General features: G+C 35.5%; 3 protein-coding genes across 4 annotated transcripts; all 3 read left to right on the top strand.

The window, feature by feature from the left end:
• The first annotated feature begins 1,138 nt into the window (after window positions 1-1,138).
• Window positions 1,139-5,763, top strand: LOC110714113 (LOB domain-containing protein 19-like). The gene is made up of 2 exons (XM_021892586.1): window positions 1,139-1,647; window positions 5,044-5,763. Exons 1-2 carry the CDS (start codon window positions 1,267-1,269, stop codon window positions 5,437-5,439), a joined length of 777 nt encoding a protein of 258 aa, XP_021748278.1. The 5' UTR covers window positions 1,139-1,266; the 3' UTR covers window positions 5,440-5,763.
• An 827-nt stretch (window positions 5,764-6,590) lies between these two features.
• LOC110713905 lies at window positions 6,591-9,466 on the top strand. Its single transcript, XM_021892345.1, has one exon. The coding sequence runs from the start codon at window positions 7,095-7,097 to the stop codon at window positions 8,994-8,996; it is 1,902 nt and encodes a 633-aa protein (XP_021748037.1). The 5' UTR covers window positions 6,591-7,094; the 3' UTR covers window positions 8,997-9,466.
• LOC110713904 (65-kDa microtubule-associated protein 3-like) lies at window positions 7,517-16,123 on the top strand. Of its 2 annotated transcripts, none has more exons than XM_021892343.1 (13): window positions 7,517-7,578; window positions 11,720-11,815; window positions 12,612-12,818; window positions 12,903-13,151; window positions 13,422-13,631; window positions 13,706-13,861; window positions 13,955-14,114; window positions 14,255-14,406; window positions 14,489-14,576; window positions 14,794-14,867; window positions 15,043-15,117; window positions 15,229-15,460; window positions 15,532-16,123. In XM_021892343.1, the coding sequence occupies exons 1-13, from the start codon at window positions 7,564-7,566 to the stop codon at window positions 16,002-16,004; spliced, it is 2,187 nt and encodes a 728-aa protein (XP_021748035.1). In that variant the 5' UTR covers window positions 7,517-7,563; the 3' UTR covers window positions 16,005-16,123. The 2 variants fall into 2 exon arrangements, with proteins under 2 accessions (XP_021748035.1, XP_021748036.1); XM_021892344.1 differs by lacking the exon at window positions 7,517-7,578 and adding an exon at window positions 10,890-11,593.
• The last annotated feature ends 7,665 nt before the right edge of the window (window positions 16,124-23,788 follow it).

Here is a 23,788-nt window from a genome sequence, read left to right as displayed (position 1 = left end):
AATGGGTATGACAATTTTAGTACCCAAACAGTTTCTTTTATTGATATCATCTTAGGTCATCTCATTTCCTCTGCTATGTTATTAATGATGAATTGATGATCAAAAACTGAAAAGTAAGAAAACATTCCTGATCTTTATAACATGGCTAATGATCATACAAGTAAGTGTACTTGTAATTAGTTTATTAAATGTTTAATTAGGTGTGTCTTTAAATAGTTAGTGGTCAATTTTGTGCCATTGTTTTATGCAAACTTTTTACTTTTTATTATTATCCAATGGATTATTATGTGGGCCGTGTCGTTTATTAGAGATTAATTAGACTAATACATACAATTACAAGTAGATAATTTATACTTATAGGAGAGAATAATTATTGGTCAAGCCCTTTATTGACTAGGCATCTAATTGATGAAGTATGTATGTACTACATATATACGAGTACTTTGTAATTATAAATGATTTATCATTCGAAATACCAATGAATTGATTGCTCAGATCACTTGTCCTATTTGAAACAATTTGTATGAAGTAACAGTTAATCCCTGATCTTTCATATACTCCAATTAAATAGTTTATACCTGATAATAATGTGTCATTAATTTATCATTTATTGTTGGTCGAATTAGAATATTTACATTTCATCAAAAATTCATTTTCGTTTGATTAATTTTAAGATACTGTACTAAAGTATATGTTAGGAGGTACACTTTTACAAAGAATAACACTAAAACTATAATTTTTTTTTTAAAAAAGATTATTATCTTAATTAAACTACGTGCACCATTTTCAATTTCTGTAAAATAGTACTCCTAATAGAAACTTCATTCTAGCACAGCTGTATACATTGAAGAAAACAAAAAATACTCCAAAAGAAGGCAAAGGAACTCTTACTTCTTCATGAGACCAATTATTGACGTAATTATTAGATCAAGTGAAATTGGTCACATTTTTGTTTAATTTCTTCCTAAACAATTAAATAAAATGCCACCATTACAAGGTTATAATTAAATGATGCACAACTCCACAAGTAGCTTCCAAAATGACCCACCACCAATATTCAATTTCCCCCCTCCAAAAAAAACAAAAAATAAATAAAAAAATAAAAAATCAAATTTTATTGATTAAACAAATAGTCCCTTTTCACACCTTTTTTTTTTTTAATTAATTAATTAAAAAATTAACCCCTCCTCATTTTTTTCTCTTTAAATACCCTCCTACACCCCTCTTACAACTTCTTTCTCCCAACCTCTCTCTAAACATCCACAAATGAGCAACCATCACCAACCAAACAACCACCAATGGCACGGCAGAGGTGACGGTGGTGGTTGCGGCGGAGCCGGTAATAATAACAGTAATAGTAATAGTAACAATAGTGGTGGCGGGGGCCCGTGCGGAGCATGCAAGTACCTAAGAAGAAAGTGTGTAAAAGGGTGTGTATTTGCACCCTACTTTGACTCCGAACAAGGCACGGCCCACTTTGCGGCCGTGCACAAAGTGTTTGGTGCTAGCAATGCTTCAAAGCTCCTCCTCCGCATCCCCGCTCACCGCCGCCTCGATGCCGTTGTCACTCTTTGTTATGAGGCTTTGTCTAGGGTTCGTGATCCTGTTTATGGTTGTGTTGCTCACATTTTCACTCTTCAACAACAGGTATCTAATGCTTATCTTACCCTTTTTTTTTCACTCAAAAACTTTTTTTTTTTTTACAATAATAGTTGTCGTTTTTATAGTATAATTTGAGCTAGTAATGTGAAAATAAAATCATTAATTCACTTGAATTATTCACATTTTACTATCAATAATATTAGCTAGGGTAAGTTTTAGAAAAGAACTAATTTTTTGAATCACCGTGAATAAATTAATACAACAAGCAGATCATTAAGCAACGAATAGACAATTTTCTTACTATTAAAAAAAGAAAATTCTGATTTGAATTTCATTTAGGAAATTAAATTATGAATTTATATTAGTCTTGATTACGAGTATTATATAGTGATTAGTAAAAAGATTTAAGAAGTTTCTTGTAGTGATGAGCTTTTGATGATAATTTAAGCTAACTAGCTAAGGATGACCTTGATTTACTAAACAAATAAAGAGTAATAATAAATTAGTAACATAAGACAAAACGTATTTTCGGTCCAAATGATTGTTTGGTTGATTTTAAAATAAAAGTTGCATTTCTCTTTCATTGTTAAAGAAGTGACAGATGATTGTGTAAGGAATCATGTCAAAAATTCCAAGATAAGGTTGATGATGTTATAAATGAGCATAATTTTAAAGTATTTTAACCAATTTTGTGAATTGAAGTAAGACAATAGATTTGACATGTCCTACAAATTTCCCATTAAGGGAAATGTTAAAAGATTCTCTCTATTTATGGTTAATTGTCTAATAATAACATAAAATTTTCCAAGAATTTTAAAGAAGTTAAAATTAAGTGAATAATATATAATTTGTATAAATACTAGTTTTAGCTTGTTGGTCATCATGTGTTTCATACCCAATTGTCCATTTAACATGTTCTATAAGAATTTGTAGATTGCGGATTTGTAACTTAAAGATCAGATGAGAGGCTAGTTATCGATCCAATCCAGTGAATAAATTACCCATTCTATAGGATAAGCGTAAGAGGGTTAGTAGAGCTTGTCTATCATCATATAATTTAACAATCTCCAAAAGAACGAATAGAGTTCTTTTCATTAAACTATATGAATTGAGTAGTTTTCTATCTTAGTAGCTAGGAGTAGCTAGTAGTACTTCATTATTGAATAGCATATGGTCAAACATCCAACTTAATGCAATTGGATAAATCTAGTTTGAAGTTTGAACATCACATAAATTTTGGTTTGGTACGTTTGTTGTTTCCTAGAACATTAATTATCAACGGATACTAAATTCTCCGTTTGACATTCTTGTCCGTCTTTTCTTTCGTTGAGAAAACCAAAATGCCGAGTAGTACTAAATGTCTAAACACAACTTTTTTTAATTTTTTTGTTAGACATCCATTAACATCCCAATTATCCATTAATTAAGGGTCTGTTCATATTTACTGATTAGAGCTTAACTGAATTGAATTGATTGGAGCTGAACTGAATTAAATTGATTAGAGCTGAACTTAATTAAATATTTTATGAGAGAAGGTAATTAAGAGTTGAACTACTTAAACAGTACAAAATCCTTTTGATTTTATGCTATGTGGTTGTTATACTCAATAATATTTACAACTTAATAACGTTTTTAAAGGGTTTGGATGTTAATATTCACAAAAATTAAGCATAAAATTCAATATCAGAATTAAAATAAATTCAACTTGATAAGTTGATAATAATTCTTTACCATAAAAATTTGGGGGTTGATTTTATGTAAGAGGTCATACATAATACATTGCTTGTCGGAACTATCAAGCTAAACTTAGTGGCTCGAGAATTATTAAATTATTTAAAATTTGTACGTGCATACAATAATACTTATAGTATTATCTTTTACAATTAATTTGACTTTGTTACACCAATGCTGGTTTATTCATTGACAATATAGAAGACTTTAGGGCAAATAAGTTTTGTTGGCTGTATTTTACAACTACGGTGTATTTTTTAACTCTACTTTTGGATCATGTACGTCATTCGTAGGAGATTTTATGTTTGTTTTTGCAAACAATGGATTTCTTAAATAAAAATGACAAATTAAAGACACGTTGAACTATTGATGAGATTTTATAATTTTAGAGTGTATACCCTTAATATAATATTGAAGTTTGATTTATTTTTTAATTATTAAATCGCAAAATATCTTTGACGGTCTTTTTTTAATTATCATTTCCAAATCTTAAGTGTTGTGAGCTTACCTTTTGTTTCATACGAAGTACAAGTATGTGATAGGATAAGATGTATGTGCATAAAAGTCATTTTGTAAAAACTTGATTTTATGGTTAATTTTATCTAAACTCTAGGAGTATTTGATTTCTTTTTGTGGATGAATATTACTTTTAGGGTTTGTTCTTTTCAACTTAATTTTAGTTCAGTTCAGCTCCAATTAGTTCAGTTCTTAATTTTCTTCTCTCTTAAACAATTTATTTGAGCACTATTCAATTTAGTTCACATCAGTTGAGCTCCAATTAGTTCAGTTCAGCTCAGTTCATTAAATTAGCACAGACCCTTAAGCATGTGATTCCTAGGATAGTAAACTGTTACATGCAATATGATTCCTAGGATACATTAAAGATGCTGATGGTAGAAAACTAAACATACAATAAAATTAGATCTTAGAGTAAAACATTTTTTTTTGATGATCAGTCATGATCATAATAGCTTGATTTGATCCTTGATATGATTAAGTGTGGGCGTGTGGCTTTATAAAATCCTTAGGCATGTAACAATGATGATTAGCACATTTTATCAAGCTTTGCTGCTATAATTAGGCAAATTACCACTTTGCTTTTGGCGGCTTATTATTGACTAATTCACTTGATTAGTAGATAGATTCATCAAAAGATAAAAGACGAGGAAAGGAAAAGAAAATTTATCATGAATGTGGAAAGGTTGAGTATGTACTTGCTTCAAAATCATTACGTCGACGACTTTGAACTTCTGATTAGAAGAGGTTAATCATATGATTAGAGGTTTATTTATTTGTATCTAAGTCCTAGAAATTTTTAACCTAGTCTACATGTATTAACCTTAGCTTTACATATATGCCACTCTACCAACTTAAAATGAAGGAAAATATAATCTATTTTGGGTAAGTACATCCTAATATTTTCTAAATTAAGTAGGCCAATGAGACCCATCATGTACCTGCATATAAACAGACTATTTAGTTGAGTGACTTGGAATTCATGTAATATACAGCTCAGCTAGACAATTTAGTTTGTTTATCTTTATGATATAAACCAAAGTCATGTTTTCATCGCCTATATGTTTACTGTATATCATTGTCCTGTGTGCCTCTCTACAAAGATAACACGGAAAAATATCAAGCGATTGCACTACATGGACGAAGTTTTATTATTTTAAATAAACTAATTTTGTTTCTGACTGATGGTTGCAGGTACTAAATATGCAAGCAGAGTTAGCCTTTGTTCAAGCCAGGCTTTCCACCTTACAACGCCTTCCGGCAGCATTTCCTGCAGTAGATCAAACTCCTTCACATTGCTGTTTAGATCAAATCTCAGCATCTTCTACCATTGCCACCACTACTAGCACTAGTACCGCGATTACTTCTATGCCTTCATTCGACAACTTTGCCTTACAATCACAACCCTCATTATCGTCATTAGCAGCATCAGCACCTGTAACAGCAGCAGACTTGGCCAGTTTTTGTAACCTAACAGAATATCATCAGCAAGACGATCTAATTTTTGAGGATGGTGATCTTCAAAATTTGACACGTGAATTCGTATCCAAGTACCTTCCCGGGGTCAAGTTCAAGTCCGAGCCTCACTAATTAAATTCATACTTAATAGCTATTATTGATCATGAAGATTTAGCAAATGATCTTGATAATTTTTTGGGTATCATCTTTATGCTAATCTTTTGTAATAGTAGTTTAAGTGTTGTACGTGTATCTTCTGTGACAAACTAATCTAAATGTTGTAGCGAATGAAATTAGTCTTTTCATATTTTATGTAGGCTGAAATAAGTCGTTTCAAAGTCTAGATTTTGGGCTGTGTTGATGGGCTACTGGATCTAGTAAAAGTCCGATAAATTGCTTCATTTTTTTGGGCCCTTACTATACTCTGGTGTTCTGTTGGGCTTTTCTAGTTTTCTACATTGGTAAATATATCAAGTTAACAGTCATTCATTTTCAATTAGCAAGTTGCATTTATAAATTTTTTTGGGAGTGAAAAGTACAAATAAAATTGATACAAAGAGGACTCAATCTTAATTATTGGATCATATACTATAAGCTGTTATATGAACTAATTTTGTGATTTGAGATGAATAAAAACTTATTAAAATCCAAAATTGGTCACTTATACTTTGTAAAGCTATTACTTAATACTTACAAGTATAATCTATGCGTTTTATGGTGGTCTCCTAATGTAGTGTATAGAATGAGTTGGTTATAATTTCTAAGCTAGTTTGTACATGTTCAGGTTTGAGCTTTTTAGTTGTGCTCAAAAGTATGTCCATGCTCCGATCATTCAATATTTTTCATCATTAATCTATATGTCTATGCTCTGTTCATTTAATATTTTTCATCATTAATCTGTACTAAACTTCAACACAAGTTTAAATCCCTAAATTCGTAAACATAATATGATTTATCAATTACCAATGATAAAGAGGAAACCACTAATACAAGAACACAAACATACACAACATGGATAAGACAATAAGTTAAAGTGATCAAATTTGGTTATAAAATCCATTATTTGATTCACCTCTCAGAAATATTGGACGAGGAGATTATGTGGATGAATAAATAATATCTCACTCGTATCACAAACGATGCTGAAAATCAACCATAAAATCTTCCCTTTTTGTATGTGGATTGTGGAGTACTACTTCTCTTGTAATATATGAAGTAATTGATGATCAAACTTTGAACTACAAATACTAATTATAAACTATCAGTACCTTCTGATCCTTTCATTTCTAAAAGTCTAATTTGCTTTTTCCTTTGATTTATCCTTCTACCGTTATTCTATTTTCCATTAAAATTATACAGATCATTCACAAATTCTATACACATCTTGCATTAGACTCCTACGTCTAACCTAAATACATAAAGACAATGAGAGAATAATGAGACAAACAAAAAAGAACAAATCCTTTATCCAATCCATAAAAAAAACATGTGATCAAGAAAGAAGTCAAAGTAGAAAATGCCATTAGCAAAGACTTATAAAAGCATATAAAATCCCCCAACAAAGTTCCCCACCACACAAACACAAACACACACTCTCCCTCACCATTGTCAACTCACCCTTACATCAAGCACCAAATTACATCAAATTATTAAATCAAATAATAAAAACAATAAAGACAAATTAAAACACAAAAAATTAAACTAACCCACATTATTCCCCTTTTTCTTCTTCTTCTTCCTCAACAACTCACTTTTACACTTTCTCTCTCTACTTTCTCTCTCCTCCCATGAATCCCAGCAAAGTAGAAGATGACCCAGATCCCTTCTTCCTCCACCATTTCCACCACCTCTCCTCCAACAACCACCCTTCTTCTTTCTCTCTCCTCTTTCACCACTCGTCTCCTTCTTCCTCTGATTCGCCACCTCCTTCTCCAAGCCCGATTAACCCGGCTCAAACCCAACCCCAGATTCAACCCATCTCAAATCACTCGGGTCATGATTCGGGTCAAACCCCTTCTCCCTCAATCAACCCGAGAATCAATCCGGAGCCCCATATTTCATCCCAATTCTACACTTTCAACAGTGAATCACATGCTCTAATGATTTCGTGTATTCTGGAGAATCGGCTTGCGACTCCGGTAGAGATCCGATCTGTGACGCCGGTTGAAGTGCTGAAATCATGGCGGTCTGTTTGGAAGGACCGGAATGAAGATACGGCGTACTTGACGGCGTGGAAGAGGATACAGGACAAATTGAATGCTCATATTGACGGTAACGGAATTCGATATCTTTGTTTTAAGAATAATTCGAATCAATTTGTTTCTCATATTAGTCAATGGCAAGAAATTGTAATGTCTTCTCATAGTGATAGTGATTTCAAACATTTAGGGATTAGAGAAACTGTTGATAAGATTAAGCAACTTTGGACTGTTGGGGCTAAGTTTTATGGAATTCCCGAGAGTTTTATTCGGGTTTGTATCGCTTCGTGTAACGTATGCGCCGGTGTGTCTGATGGTGGGGGTGGAGGGGGAGGGGGGTTTTCGGGGGGAAGGCCGAAACGGAGGAGGTTTGAGTATACGGAGTCGTTTGATGTGCCGGCGAAAGAGGTGCCGAATAAGTTGCAGCAGCTTGCCAAGAAGCATAAGGTGGTGCTTTGTATTAGGCAGAAGTATATTAGGTATAAGCCGTTTATGGCTGAAGTGAAGGATTATGCGTGTCATAGGGCTGGGGAGCCGGCTTCGAGTAAGAAGAACTCGAAAGTTTTGAAGAGGGAACCGTATGCGTCTAAGAGGTGTGGGTGTGGGTTTAGGATTAGGGCGATTGTGCCTATTACGAATTATAATGAGAAGGATAAGACTTTTGTGTATCAGGAGGAAGGGATGGCGGTTTTTAAGTTGTATGCTGTGCATACAGGACACGAGCCTGGTCCGTTGGATGGGAATGCGAGGATTATGCATCGGGTTGTGGGGCATAAAGGGGTGTTTTTGAATGATCAGGAGACGGAGTATGGGGTGAATGAGGAGTTGGAGAATGATTCTTTCATGGGTAGGGATGAAAGTGATTTTGGTCATGCTGTGCTGCAGCAAGCTCAGGAGCTGAAATTGGAAGTTGGTTTGTTGGAAAGTCGGATTTTGAAGCTTCCTCAGGAGTTATTGGATTCGGTTTCTCAAGAGTTGTATCATATTGTTAATAAGGTTAGGGCGTTAGGTTTTGAGACTTCTAAGACGGTTGGATTGGATTCTGATAAGCACGATTCTGATGTTATGCTGGTTGGTGAGGGCGATTTGCCTCATTGGAACGATCCTCATGATGATAGGTTGTATGGGGATGGCAAGGATACTGATTTGATTGAGGAAGACGAAGACAGTTTTGGACGAACATTGGGGGATGTTGTACCCTGGGAACAAATGAGGACGGATTGTAGGAGTGACAAGGATTTGATTAGTGAGAGTTGTAAACCAGACAAGTGGTTAGATACCAGTGAATTCGATGAGAAGAGTATTCTCAGCTGTAATTCAAAGCTAACAAAGCCCATGAGGCATGACTCTTTAGATGAGGATGTAGGTCTTGTTGGTCTGCAGGTAGATAGTTTCTATCAGGAGAATCCGAAATGGTATGATTCTCCTTGTGTCTTGGACTCCAGTACAGATTGCGGGGGTAGTGAATTTCGACATGGAGAGATTATGTAGATTCTATCCGTTGAGGTGAATTGTCCACCCACATTTTAGCTTCTCAAATTTTTTTTTTCAAGGATTGCGGCTCCGTAGAATTTGAGGGTGGGCTGTAATTTATATACAGGAGGACTCAATCAGACCCTTTGACTTTGATTTTAGGTGCCTTTTTCTTAGTGTTGTATATTATGACTGCCAGGATTTGCTGCACATAGCTTGTTCTGTTGCTTCTGACCCTGTTTGTAATTTTCCGGTGCTTTTAGCTCCATTATTATTGCATATGATTGATTCATGATCCTTTCTATTTCAATTGATTGAATCATGTCAATTTAGTACTTGGTATTTAGCACTTCGAATGTGTTGTGAAGTTGCTTGGATTTCTACTTTGCCTCGTATGGTTTGCAAATGTATTTTTTTCCTTGTTTTCTGGAGGCACTGAGATGTATGTACAATTATATGAATGAAAGCCCGGAGACAAGTTTTGCATCTGTTGTGAATTGAAGCAACAACTTGGTTTTGAGGCTTGCCTGAATATTGTCGAACATCTGTAGCCTTTATATCCGACTCTGTATTGTGGAACTGGCCCTCGACTAGCATAGTTGTGCTGGTATGTGTTTCTATTACGGTGCTGGTAGTGAGTGCCCTTGACTTTGAGGGTATATGGCATCAGGATCTGGAAATTTCGTGAGAATGTATAAGATGTACTGATATTATCACCGGTTGTCTAATTTTATTTAGTAGTGGTGGATTGTGGATGTGCAGATGTGATTTATTGAATTACTTTAACTGTTATTGTTTTTAAAGATCTCGAGCTTACTGAGTACAAGAATAACCTGCCTGATTTTCACAGTATTGGGCTCTTTTATCCGTCCTGTATGTGACCTTGAAAGATGCGTCTACCCTGCACCTGATCAGCTCCATTTAGAAGTACTCTTGTTTTGTTAGTTAGCCTCCGTTACATATTTAGCATACTGCCATACTGGTACACCGTGCTCAGAAAGTCTGACTTTTTTTGACAATTAGTCAGAATTTAGTCATTGATTTTACCAAAGTACCCTGGGATAGGATTTTTATTTTTGAAGTGAAGAGAGGATCATATTATTCATTCACCAACAATGTGTTCATTTTGTTTAACACATCAGTCATTCAGTGGCTGAGAACAAGTGCAGAATCTTTGATTCTTCCTCCGTTTTTAGATGCACTGACGCAGCACTTCGACGTTCGCACTAATTTGGACTATATCTTTAGTTCTATACTTTGTATTATACTTAATCAGGTGTAAGTTGTCTTTAAAAATTCCTAATTTTAAATTTTTTTAAAAAATAATAAATTCTTTTCTAATTTCTTAAATTGGATAGGATGGAAATTTCGTTTTTACTGGCTCGGTGACAGTGATGAGAGAGCATAGCACCAGTATCAGTATGAGTGAGTGTAATGTTGATGTTTTACTCGTTTTCTTTTTGTGTGGAAGCTTCCTATGTCTATTTGTTGACGGCCCCACTATCTCAGTTTGCTTACAATTCACGAATTGACAGATACTTCGTCTCCCAATTTTAAGGGCCCATTGCTAATTTGGATGAATATGAAACTGAAGTTGTACAATGTGTCTTTAAATTCTTGGTTTGACTATTCATTTATTAAGGCAAATCACTTGTCCATGGTAATTCCATGTGCTCAACAATTTTGGTTTTATGGCTCTTTCCTCTCACCCATTACTCCATGTCTCCATTAGTCCCAAGATAATGATAAATCTGCGTAATCGTACAACTTACAAGGTATAAGTCATACGGAGTAAAACTAGTTTCAGTCATGAACAAAAGAAGTTACTCCCTCCGTCCCTAAATTACATTCCTCTTTCTCTCTATCATGTGAGGAATAAATGCTAGAAAGAGGAATGTAATTTAGGGACGGAGGGAGTATCACTATAGCTTGTTTGTGAGATGCGAAGTGGGGGTATTGATTTTGATTTTTGAACCATAATTGCATTTGCGCACTATCTCTTGTAATTTTCCTAGTTAGATTCATTCTTATCATGGTTGCATTTGAACCATCTCTTGTAATTTTGATTTTTGAACCATGGATGCATTTGCGCACCATCTCTTATATCGTGACATCTTTTGTAATTTTCCTAGTTAGATTCACATAATACTTGTACTTGTGGACAGAAGGCAGAAATTATATGTTGCTCCGTTTTTTTTTTTTTTTTTTGAAAATCGATAGAGCAATTATTTGTTGCTCCGTACTAGGCCAATAAATACAAAATGCATAATTATAAGAAAAATAAAATGCGATAATCACGTTTCCAAGCCTTATATTTTTGAAATTTAAAAAAATCATTAAATATCACCAAAAATCCCTCCCTAAATTTCCTAAAACCCCATAAAAAAGGTAAAAATAATGGAAATTTCTACTTATCTTTTCTCATTTCTCATGTCAGTCTAACGCCCTCTTCGCTCTATCCCTTATTTCTCTCTCCTCTTCTTCTCTGTCCTAGCAATAGCACTTAGCATTACTAGCTTATTTACCAATTTTTACATTTTCTAAAGATTAGGGTTTCATCTTAAACCCTAAATTTCGCTGTAATTCCTCAATTACAATTCAACATTCATTATCACGTAAATTTCTTGATCATTATTTGATTTTTTCTTTTTTTGATCGTTTTTAGTATATTTTATTTACTAATTATCGAGATTTCTAACTTCTTTGCATAATTTTATCGTACAATTTTTATTATTTTGCAGAGAAATTGGGTGCATTTTCTAACAATGGATATTCGGAAAAGTAGCGTGTTTCTTAGAATGGAAACCACTTGCGAGTCTCTTCTCATTGAGTTGAAGGTTCTTTCTTTTTCTTTCATTATAATTTTTTTTATGTACTGTAATTGCATGTATATCCATAATTTAGGTTTTTATTTTCTATAAATAATGATAATTTTCAATGCAAGTAAAACAGTAATTGTGGTTTATAATGCTGAATTAGTGTTATTTTAATTCTTTTTATCATTTCTTCTTGAATAGCATGTCAAAAATATTGAAGTTGGAATCATTTGGTAAATTTCAACGCAAAAGTTTTGTGTTCCTTATGTATGAATCATTTGGTAGTATGGTGCACTATAATAATTCACTGCATTCCCTACGAAAAGTTCTTTATCATCATCGTAAAATAAAGGTCACTCGGAAAAACGCACGTACTATAGTACTAGTGTACAAAATGTTGTGTCGATATTACAATGTACCATTCTAATACATGGCTTGCTTGATCGATAAAAAGTCCGTGCTTTTTTTTGGGGTTTATCTGAATAAGGATTACGTGTGTTGTGCTTTTACTTTATTTAGTAAGATTTTATGTAAACATCATAGTCCAATTTTCTTTTACATAGGAATTTGACTCCAATAAGTAGATTTACCATTAACTCTTGGACTTTAGCACTAATTAGGGGTAACAAATCATGAAATGAAACCCATCCACTTAAAATTAGTACTCCGTATTAATTAACGTTTTAATGTGAAAAATGTTATATTGTTTAAGGTGTTGTTATAGTTGCATATAATAGCTTGATTTCACTTGACTGATTTCAAGCCTTGTGAAAAGTGTGTGTCATTGTTTTGTATCGTTGATTTCCTTGTAAATTAGGAAATATGGGATGAAGTAGGAGAAGACGAAAGTGGAAGGGATGCCATGCTCTTGGAAATCGAGCAAGAGTGTTTGGAGGTGTATACTAGAAAAGTTGATCAAGCATACCAATATAGGGCTCAGTTACGTCAGGCAATTGCTGACGCGGAGGCAGAGCTTGCACAGATTTTCTCTTCCTTGGGTGAGAGACCCATCAATATAAGGCAGGTCAGATTACATTTAGATAAAGACATGAATTAGTTTACTAGATTTTTTTCAATCATCTTTTTGATTTGTGTTTGTGATGTTTAGCCTGAGAAAGCTGTCGGGTTGAAGGAAGAATTGAATATGATCAGTCCTTTTCTGGAGGAAATGAGGAAGAGAAAGAGTGAAAGAAAGCAGCGATTTGTAGAAGTTCTTGATCAAATCAGCAACATCTCGAGTGAGATTCTTAGGTCTGCAGCTGATTCTGTTTCCCAGAAGACTGTGGATGAGAATGATCTGAGTTTGAAGAAACTAGAAGAACTGCACACCCGACTTCTTGCACTGCAGAAAGAGAAGGTTTACTTTCTTGTTATCTTGTTTGTCCATCTAATGTACTGATGCCCATGCATATTACCTCGATTTCACCTGTCCATTGTCTTAAAGTTACTTGGTTATAGCTGGACTAGTAACTAGACCAAGCAACATTGTGCCAAACTGTATCCGAGAGCACATGATCTGGTTTAGTCCCAAACCAAAACTGATCAAACTCGAATTTATTTTTTACTAGTGAAGTCTCTTTTCTAGTTGTATATTTGATCGAGTTTGGACTTCCTTTTGTATTGGCAGAGTGATCGTCTGAAGCAGGTTCTTGACAATTTGAGCACTCTTAATTCCTTGTGTGCGGTGCTTGGCATGGAGTTTAGAGACCAGATTTGTGATATAAATCCCACACTAGATGATTCTAAAGGGATTAGAAACATTAGTGATAACACAATTCAAAGGTTATCTAATGCCATACATAACTTGAGGGAAACCAAAATACAAAGGCTTCGAAAGGTTAGTGTTTGAAGCAAATTTTGCTTTGAACTTTTAAAGTTTAAGGCCACTATTGACATGGAGCTGTATGCCAGCTTCAAGATCTTGCTAGCACGATGCTGGAGCTGTGGAACTTGATGGATACTCCACCAGAGGAGCAGCATATGTTTCATAATGTAACCTCCAAGATAGCTGCTTCAGAACCTGAAATTACTGAGCCCAACTGTCTTTCAATGGATTTTATCAACCATGTATGTTGTTATTGAGAAATATAATGCACATTTTTAGGAAACGTTTTTAAAGTAATTTATGATACTGAATATGGATTATTTGCATATTTTTAGGTTGAGACTGAAGTAACAAGACTCGAAAACTTGAAATCAAGCAAAATGAAGGAACTTATACTGAAAAAGAAGTCTGAGTTGGAGGAGATATGTCGGCAAACACATATGATTATAGATGCACAGAGTTTGAAGTATTTTTCAGTTGAAGCTATAGATTCCGGTAATTTTTTGAGCTTGAGAAGTGTGAATGAAAGTAATTCAGCATATTGTTTCATTTGGTTTTTGTACTGTACTTTGTAATTGCAATGAAGTTATCTTGATTTACACTGAAAAAGTAATCATGATATTGGTATTCTACAGGTGCCATTGACCTCTCCTATATGCTAGAACAAACGGAACTTCAAATCTCAAATGCCAAAGAAGAGGCTTTTAGCAGGAAGGATATACTCGAAAGAGTTGAAAAATGGAAGGCTGCATGTGAAGAGGAATCCTGGTTAGAGGAGTACAGTAGGGTGAGTGGCATTTTTGTTTGGCTACCCTAAAATTTTTTTACATTGCTGATTTCTCTTGTTCAATTGATACTTCTCTTCTCAGGATGAAAGCCGTTATTATGGTGGAAGAGGTGGCCATATCAGTTTGAAGCGTGCTGAAAAGGCCCGTACACTGGTCAACAAAATTCCAGGTATCTAATCTGCTTTGACTCTTCTTTAGCTTCCTTAAGTCCTCAAACTTAAAGTTTGTTTGACTTAAGGTGTCCTACTTTCCTTGGCTTTGCAAATGATCAAATTTAATACCAAGTTCTTACATTAACCAAGTTTAAATTCTCAAGGCTATACTAGGAACGCTGCAAGATTCAGAAGCCTTACTGATATCTTTGTTATGTTTTGTGTTTGGAACAGCAATGGTAGATACCTTGACTTCAAAAATCCAGACCTGGGAGAAAGAAAGAGGAGCTGAATTCTCTTATGATGGGGTAAGCATACAGCTCTGTAACTAGAATATTTTTGGGGTTGCCAATAAGCTGATTTCAAATTCGTCTGCCTTCCATTCATATCCTTTGTCATATATGCTCATATCCTTTGTCATATATGCTCCATGTGTTTTGAATTTAGAATTTTACTTATGCATAAATCCTATGTCCTGTTCAGCTCCGGTTACTCTCTATGCTTGATGACTACAGCATCTTAAGGCAAGAAAAGGAGAGAGAGCGTCAGAGGCAAAGAGTATACCCCCTGACCTTTTCCACAGTAATTTTTTTTCAAGCTAAGATTCAGTTCTTTATAAATTCAGTAACTTATCATAAAATTCACATTTTACCATGGTCCTAATACCAGGATCAAAAGAAACTTCAGGGAAGACTCCTAGCAGAGGAGGCACGTTTTGGTTCAAAACCCAGTCCAACAAAAAGTGTTAAGAAGGCTCCAAGATATTCAATGAGTGGAGCGGCTGCTGCTAACAGGAGATATTCTGTCAGTGGCGCAATGTTGCAAAGACAAAACTTCAAACCTGAAAGAACTGCTCTTCATTCACATCCTATTAAAAAATTAGCCCAATTCCAAGATGAAGGTATTTATACTTTCGTTTCTTTTGGTTTTTGCTCTTGAATCAACTCCCGAACTGAAGTTGATATAATGCAGGCAAGAGAAACAATACACCTTCTGATCAACTGTACAAGAAGCAGGCCAAAGCCACAAATTTAAAAGATTTTGGATCACCAAAGAAACGCAAGCCTTTTGCTCTCATTCGAGATCCTGTAACTGCAGCTGTGCACCCAACCAACACACCAGAAAAGCAGAATATGACACCTTCAAAAACACTTTCTGCTGGAAACACTCCAATAAGCACACCATCCAAGTTAAAGTCGGATGAGAAAGGCAACAGTGGCAGCACCCCCAAAAAAGTAGCAACTCCTGTGAAAGTCAGCCCATCAACGCTGTCCATTAGGTCCGCTTCTCCCTACACTCCGGCTTCTGTTAAGGCAGTAGAAGTAGAAAAGGATGACAATCCTGAGTATTCCTTTGAAGAACTGAGAGCTGGATATTTCCTGCCTCAGAAGACAGCACTGTTTGCATTGCAATATTTAGATGAAGCTTCACTTATTATTAGTTGATCAAGCGATTTTGATGTATGTTAGGAAGTTCAGATTTCCAAATAGATAGAATGGTTGATGTTAGAAGTATCTTCTTTGTTATAATAGATCTAATATATAATTCACCAATTCTTGAAGAAGCTGTTTGCTCCATTACACTCTGTTTCTGTTGGTCTTTCAGGCAGACAAGTAAATACAAAGATAAACGTAATACCGAAAACTGTACGTTTAGATCTTAGGATTCTTAGCAGTGGTCATGTATGTTGTTCCTGCTGAATTCTGCTTCCGTTGATGTCCGAGGGCTGGTAATGGTTTACCGTCCAATTGCTCACCTACACAGCCAATACAGATTAGCTAGCCCGGGGGTTATCCGGAAATATAAATATGTTGCATCGAAACCACATTAGTACCGTAGTACGTACACAAAAGAACATTCATTTCAAAAGATACAGAAAAGTAATTAGTAAACTTAGTTCTATACACTTTTGTGTTCGGGTAATATTACAAGAGCTAAACGCAAATAGCCTTACTAACCTCTTTTAGCCTTTAGGTATCGAGGTAACGTTCACGGTTTATGTTGGATTGAAAAAAGTGAGGGAAACAAATAATTGTATAGGATGTATAAATTGTTAGGGTGAATTTTAAAGAAAGTGGTATTGTTATGAGGCCAAAACCTCCAAAATTTCTCAAAAAACATGGAAAACGGGACATTAGCCTTTAATTTTGGAATTTTTTGACTTTTTTCACCCGTAAATAAAAATTGCCGAAATGTTTACCATGATCCTAATACCCTCCGGGAGTCCAATTGGCTGGGTGGAACCATCCAATTTGCCTTTAAACGACCAATTTACCGTTTTTCAACTTGCACCAATTTCATTAACTCACGTCTACCACGAACATTTATGACAACATATAATGGTCATATAGTTCCAAAGCATTATATGACCCCGAGATTTATCCCCAAAAATCACAATGCTTTTCGACATAGGGCCCCGAAACATTCCAAATTTTCTCAAAAAGTGTGGATATTAGCCTTCAATTTTAGAATTTTTTGACTTTTTTTTCGCCCGGAAATTAAAATTGCCGAAATGTTTGGTCTCTAATACCCTCTGAGAGTCCAATAGGGTGGGTGAAACCATCCAATTTGCCTTTAAACAACTAATTTACCGGTTTACAACTTGCACCGATTTCATTAATTCAAGCCTACCACAAACATTTATGACAACAAATAGTGATCATATATGGTTCCAAACGACATTAGATAACCCTGAGAAGTATTCCCTAGAATTTCAAATCTTTTCGATACCGGACCCTGAAACCTTCAAAATTTCTCAAAAAGCGTGGATAATTAGCCTTCAATTTTGGAAAATTTTGACTTTTTTTTTCAACCGGAAATAAAAATTGCCGAAATCTTTATCATGGTACCTAATACAATCCGGGATTCCAATTGGCTGGGTGGAACCATCCAATTTGCCTTTAATCGACCAATTTACCAGTTTACAACTTGCACTGATTTCATTAACTCACGCCTACCATGAACATTTATGACAACATATATATAATGATCATATATGGTTCCAAACGACATTATGTGACCCCGAGATGTATCCCCTAAAATCTCAATGCTTTTCGACACCGGGCCCCGAAACATTTAAAATTTCAAAAATCATGGATATTAACCTTCAATTTTTGATTTTTTTGACTTTTTTTTCGCTAGTAAATAAAAATTGCCGAAATATTTAGTCCCTAACACCCTCCGGTAGTCCAATTGGGTAGGTGGAACCAACCAATTTGCCTTTAAACGACCAATTACCGATTTACAATTTGCATAGATTTCATTAATTCAAGCCTACCACGAACTTTTATGACAACATATAATGATTTTATATGGTTCCAAACGGAATTATATGACCCTTATATGTATCCCCTACAATCTCAAGGCTTTTCGTCAACAGGCCCTGAAACCTTCAAAATTTCTCACAAAAATGTAGATATTAGCCTTCAATTTTGGAATTTTTTTACTTTTTTTCGCACGGAAATAAAAATTGCCGAAATGTTTACCATGGTCCCTAATACCCTTCGGGAGTCCAATTGGGTGGGTTGAACTATCCAATTTTCCCTTAAACGACCAATTTACCGGTTTACAACTTGCACCGATTTCATTAATTCAAGCCTACCACAAACATTTATGACAACAAATAATGATCATATATGGTTCCAAACGACATTAGATAACCCCGAGATGTATTCTCTAGAATTTTAAATCTTTCCGACATCGGGCCCCGAAACCTTCAAAATTTCTCAAAAAACGTTAATATTAGCCTTCAATTTTGGAATTTTTGACTTTTTTTTCAACCGGAAATAAAAATTGCCGAAATCTTAACCATGGTCCCTAATACAATCCGGAAGTCCAATTGGTTGGGTGGAACCATCCAATTTGCCTTAAAACAACCAATTTACCAGTTTACAACTTGCACCGATTTCATTAACTCATGCCTACCACGAACATTTATGACAACATATATATAATGATCATATATGGTTCCAAATGACTTTATATGACCCCAACATGTATCCCCTAAAATCTTAATGTTTTTTGACACCGGGCCCCGAAACATTTGAAATTTCAAAAATCGTGGATATTAACCTTCAATTTTTGATTTTTTTTGACTTTTTTTCGCCCATAAATAAAAATTGAAAAAATATTTAGTCCCTAATACCCCCCGGAAGTCCAATTGGGTAGGTGGAACCAGCCAATTTGCCTTTAAACGACCAATTTACCGATTTACAATTTGCACATATTTCATTAATTCAAGCCTACCACGAACTTTTACGACAACATATAATGATTATATATGGTTCCAAACGGCATTATATGTCCCTTAGATGTATCCCCTACGATCTCAAGGCTTTTCGTCAACAGGCTCTGAAACCTTCAAAATTTCTCAAAAAGCGTGGATATAGACTTTAATTTTGGAATTTTTTTTTACTTTTTTTCGCTTGGAAATAAAAATTGCCGAAATGTTTACCATGGTCCCTAATACCCTTCGGGATTCCAATTGGGTGGGTGGAACTATCCAATTTGCCCTTAAACGACCAATTTACCGGTTTACAACTTGCACCGATTTCATTAATTCAAGCCTACCACAAACATTTATGGCAACAAATAATGATCATATATGGTTCCAAACGACATTAGATAAACCCGAGATGTATTCCCTAGAATTTTAAATATTTTCGACACCGGGCCCCGAAATCTTCAAAATTTCTCAAAAAACGTGGGATATTAGCCTTCAATTCGGAATTTTTGACTTTTTTTTTTAACCGGAAATAAAAATTGCCGAAATCTTTACCATGGTCCCCAATACAATCCGGGAGTCCAATTGGCTAGGTGGAACCATCCAATTTGCCTTTAAACGACCAATTTACCAGATTACAACTTGCACTGATTTCATTAACTCACGCCTACAACAAACATTTATGACAACATATATATAATGATCATATATGGTTCCAAACGACATTATATGACATCGAGATATATCCCCTAAAATCTCAATGCTTTTCGACACCGGACCCCGAAACATTCGAAATTTCTCAAAAAGAGTGGTTATTAGCCTTTAATTTTGTATTTTTTGAATTTTTTTTCGCTCGTTAATAAAAATTGTCGAAATAATTATCATGGTCTTTAATGTCCTCCAGGTTTCCAATTGGGTAGCTGGAACCATCCAATTTGTTTTTAAATGACCAATTTACCAGTTTACAACTTGCGCTGATTTCATTAACTCAAGTTTACCACAAACATTTATGACAACATATAATGATCACATATGGTTCCAAACGACATTATATGATCCCGAGATGTATCCCCTATAATCTAAAGACTTTTCGATAACGCGCCCCGAAGGCTCTAAAATGTCTCAAAAAGCATGGATATTAGCCTTCAATTTTGGAATTTTTTTTAAAAAAATTTTGCTCGTAAATAAAAATTGGCGAACTGTTTACCATGATCCCTAATACCCTCCGAGATTACTTGGCCAGTTTACTGGTTTACAACTTGCACCAATTTCATTAACTTAATATTACCACGAACATTTATGACGACATATAATGATCATATATGATTCAAAACAGCATTATATGACCCCGAGATGTATTCCCTAAAATCACATTGCTTTTCGACACCAGCCCCGAAACCTCCAAAATTTCTCAAAAGGCGTGGATATTTATCTTCAATTTTGGATTTTTTTGACGTTTTTTCGCCCGAAAGTATAAATTGCCGAAATGTTTTTCATGGTCCCTAATACCCTCCAAGAGTCAAATTATGTGGGTTAGAACCATCCAATTTGCCTTTAAACGACCAATTTACCGGTTTACAACTTCCAACTATTTCATTAAGTAAGCCTACCACGAATATTTATGAAAACAAATAATGATCATATATGCTTCCAAACCAAATTATATGACGCTGAGATGTATTCCCTCAAATTTCAAGACTTTTCGACACCGGACCCCGAAACCTCCGAAATTACTCAAAAGTGATGATATATTAGACTTTAATTTTGGAATTTTTTTACTTTTTTTTTCACCTGGAAATAAAAATTGCCGAAATGTTTACCATGGTCCCTAATATCCACCATGAGTTCAATTAGGTGGGTGGAACCATCCAATTTGCCTTTTAACGGCCATACCGGTTTACAACTTGCACCGATTTCATTAAATCAAGCCTACCACAAAAAATTATGACAACAAATAATGATAATATATGGTTCCAAACGAAATTATACGACCCCGAGATGTATTCCCTAAAATCATAAGGCTTTTGATAACTTGCTATTTGATACGATTTTAGGGTGTTTTGAACCTAGTTTACTTGATATAAATTGCGTTTTGGTTCATTTTTACTCTATTATTATGCAATTCTTGTGTATCCTATGCTTCACGGGTTGTTGGTGTTTTTGTTGAGATTCTAGGTTCAAAAGAACGACCAAATGGAGCCCATGGATACAAAGCCGAGGTTAGAAGCAAGAAGATGGATGAAAGAAGCCAAGGAAAGGAGCATTATAGAAGAAAAGATGAAAAAAAGGGGTTTAGAAGACCCTGCACGGCTGTGCCAGACCTTGCACGTCCGTGCAGGAGGTTCCAGAAAGCTTCAGCAAGCTGCCAAGGCCTGCACGGCCGTGCTTAATCTGGCACGTCCGTGCAGAAGAGGGTGCACGACCGTGCCAGACTTTGCACGTCCGTGCAGAAGTGCTCCAGAAACTCAGAACATTCTGCCAAGGCCTGCATGGACGTGCCAAATTAAGCACGTCCGTGCAGATGTAGCTGCACGTCCGTGCCAATATCTGCACGTCCGTGCGGAACTGCTCGATTCTTAGCAGTACGTTCTGCCTCAATTCTGCCCCCTCTGCACGTCCGTGCCAAACTTGGCACGGCCGTGCTTAGCCTTGCACGTCCGTGCCAAATCTGGCACGTCCGTGCAGACCTGCAGTCGAACTCCTTCCTTGTTTTCTCCGTCCTTTTTATTTGGGGGTCATATAAATACCCCTTTAGAGCTCATTTGTACGGGGGAGGCAGTTTTTCAGAGCTTTTCTCTTAGTTTGTAGTCTTAGAACATTAAATTCTCAAATCATTAGTTAGTTCTCAATTATTAGCTTGGAATTATTCAAATTCAATCATTGTAGAAGACAAAATCCACCATTGTTGCTCACCTTGAAGCTTCATAGTAACCATTTCTTACTCATCTTTTCTACTTCTCTTTACTTTGTTGTTAATTATTTGCTAGTTCTTGCATGTTTTGGATTGTTAATTAGCTTAATCCTTAGTTTGAATTTGTTCATGAATTGCTTGAAATCTTTAATTGCTTTAACCCCCATGGATTGTGAGTAGTCTAAATTCTAGGGTTTGGGCAAAACCCTCAATGTAGTCACTAATTACTTGTTGCATGTGCTAATTTGGTTGTTGTGGGATGTTAATTAGTTGAGCTTAAGTGGTTTAATTGCTTAGTTCTTGTATATGGCCATTGCTAGAACTATTTATCCAAGCTTTCTCAACGAAGGATCGAGAGATGAACTTGAGTTAGCTCCCTTATGCTTGATTGACCCGAAATGCCATGAGAATAGGGATTACCGGTCAAGGGAATGTTTATGTCATCGTGATTATGCTTTAACACTTGTTTTATGCTATGTAACCACGAGAGTAGGTCGTATTCATGATTCAAGTAATCCCTCTAGCTTGAGAGAGTAGTTGGGTGCTTTAGATGACTTCCCCTAATTTATCCCATTAATTTACCTTGATTGTTGCATGCTAATTGTGATTTGTGATGAAGTTGAGTGGTATAACCCAAGCCCTAGATTCCTCTTAATATTGTTAACCTCCTCTTAGCTTAGTTGAATTGTGTTAGAAGAAGTTACTAAAAACCAACCCAATTTAGAATTCGTTTAGCTTATTTAAACGGTAGTACTCGGTGGTTGATTCAACGCCTCTCTTGGGTTCGACCCTTTCTTACCCTTACTATTGTTAGTGAGACCAAGATAGGAATTATTATCTTTGGTAGGCTCGACGACGGCCTATCAAGTTTTGAATCCCCCCAAGCTAAGCTTTTGCTCGTCCTCGAGCAAAACAAAAATGTCAAACCAAAGGAGGAAAACAAATTGCTAATCATCAATCCAAGGAGAGGCAACAAGGGGGAAGCATACATAAACAAATCCGCATGGTGACAACCATCATCACTTTTAGCACAAGTGAGAAGCAATTTAAACCTCTAAGTCGCCTTAGAGGACGAGTTTTTATCTCGTGAGGGTTTCCAATGAGTTTGCCCCACAACTCACGCAGTCCACAGCACATCGCCAAAAATCGCACAAGTTCAATTTTTCGCCCAAGTCAACTCATCGGGATATGAGACACAAGCAAGACAAGTGAACGACTTTCAAGAATTACCGATCATACAAATGTACACATGAGTTGGGGGTAGAGAGGAAAACTAAAGAAGGTTGCACTAGGATACTTCCTTTGGCCTTTTACTAGTTCATTAGAGCACACCTAGATATTCCAAAGTTGTAATGAGCCCTCTTTCGGTTATAAAATCTCAAAATGCTAGTCCACCTCCCAAAATGCACACCCAAGGCCCCTTAATTACACTATAACTCGGGAATTTCACAAGAAACAATAAGCAACAAATTCGACAATGTGTGGGAGGCATCCACAAGTTGACCTCTAAAGAAAAGAAAATCAAAATTTTGAGAATTTTTGGGGGAGTTTTTTTTTGTTCTCCCTTCTTTTCTATTTATTTTTTTTTATTTTTTTTTTCTCATTTTTTTTACATTATTGCCCTCGCCTCTTTTAACTGTGAGCGACTCTTTCTTTATTCGAAACGTGTGGCTTATTATGCCACTTATTACACATAATACAAGTATAACCAATTCCCTAATAGAGTTTCATTTCGGGGAGGAAAGGAGGCACATTAAGGGCACAAGGGACCGCAATTCAATTCAAACATATCCTACTTGAGCGAATTAGACAATATCCTATACTGGGTGTGCAATTGAGCATTCATTGGCTTTCATTTCATATACACTAATGCAATCAAGATTAATAGACCTCTAAATGACCCCATCTCTTGCATACACCCTTCTAAGAAAACTAGTACTCATCGCTCAAGAGTCAAGCAAGAAAAACATATAAGCATTGTCATTTGAGTCTCAACCTTGGGAATTTTTTTTTTTCATTTTTCAATTTTTTCATCATTTTTTTTTTTTTGAAGAGAAAGCGAAAATATTCACATTACTAACTAGAGAGGGAACACT

The sequence above is a fragment of the Chenopodium quinoa genome, unplaced genomic scaffold (assembly GCF_001683475.1).
Source record: "Chenopodium quinoa cultivar QQ74 unplaced genomic scaffold, ASM168347v1, whole genome shotgun sequence".
Lineage (NCBI taxonomy): Eukaryota > Viridiplantae > Streptophyta > Magnoliopsida > Caryophyllales > Amaranthaceae > Chenopodium > Chenopodium quinoa.
This window is presented reverse-complemented; position numbering and strand designations above follow the sequence as displayed.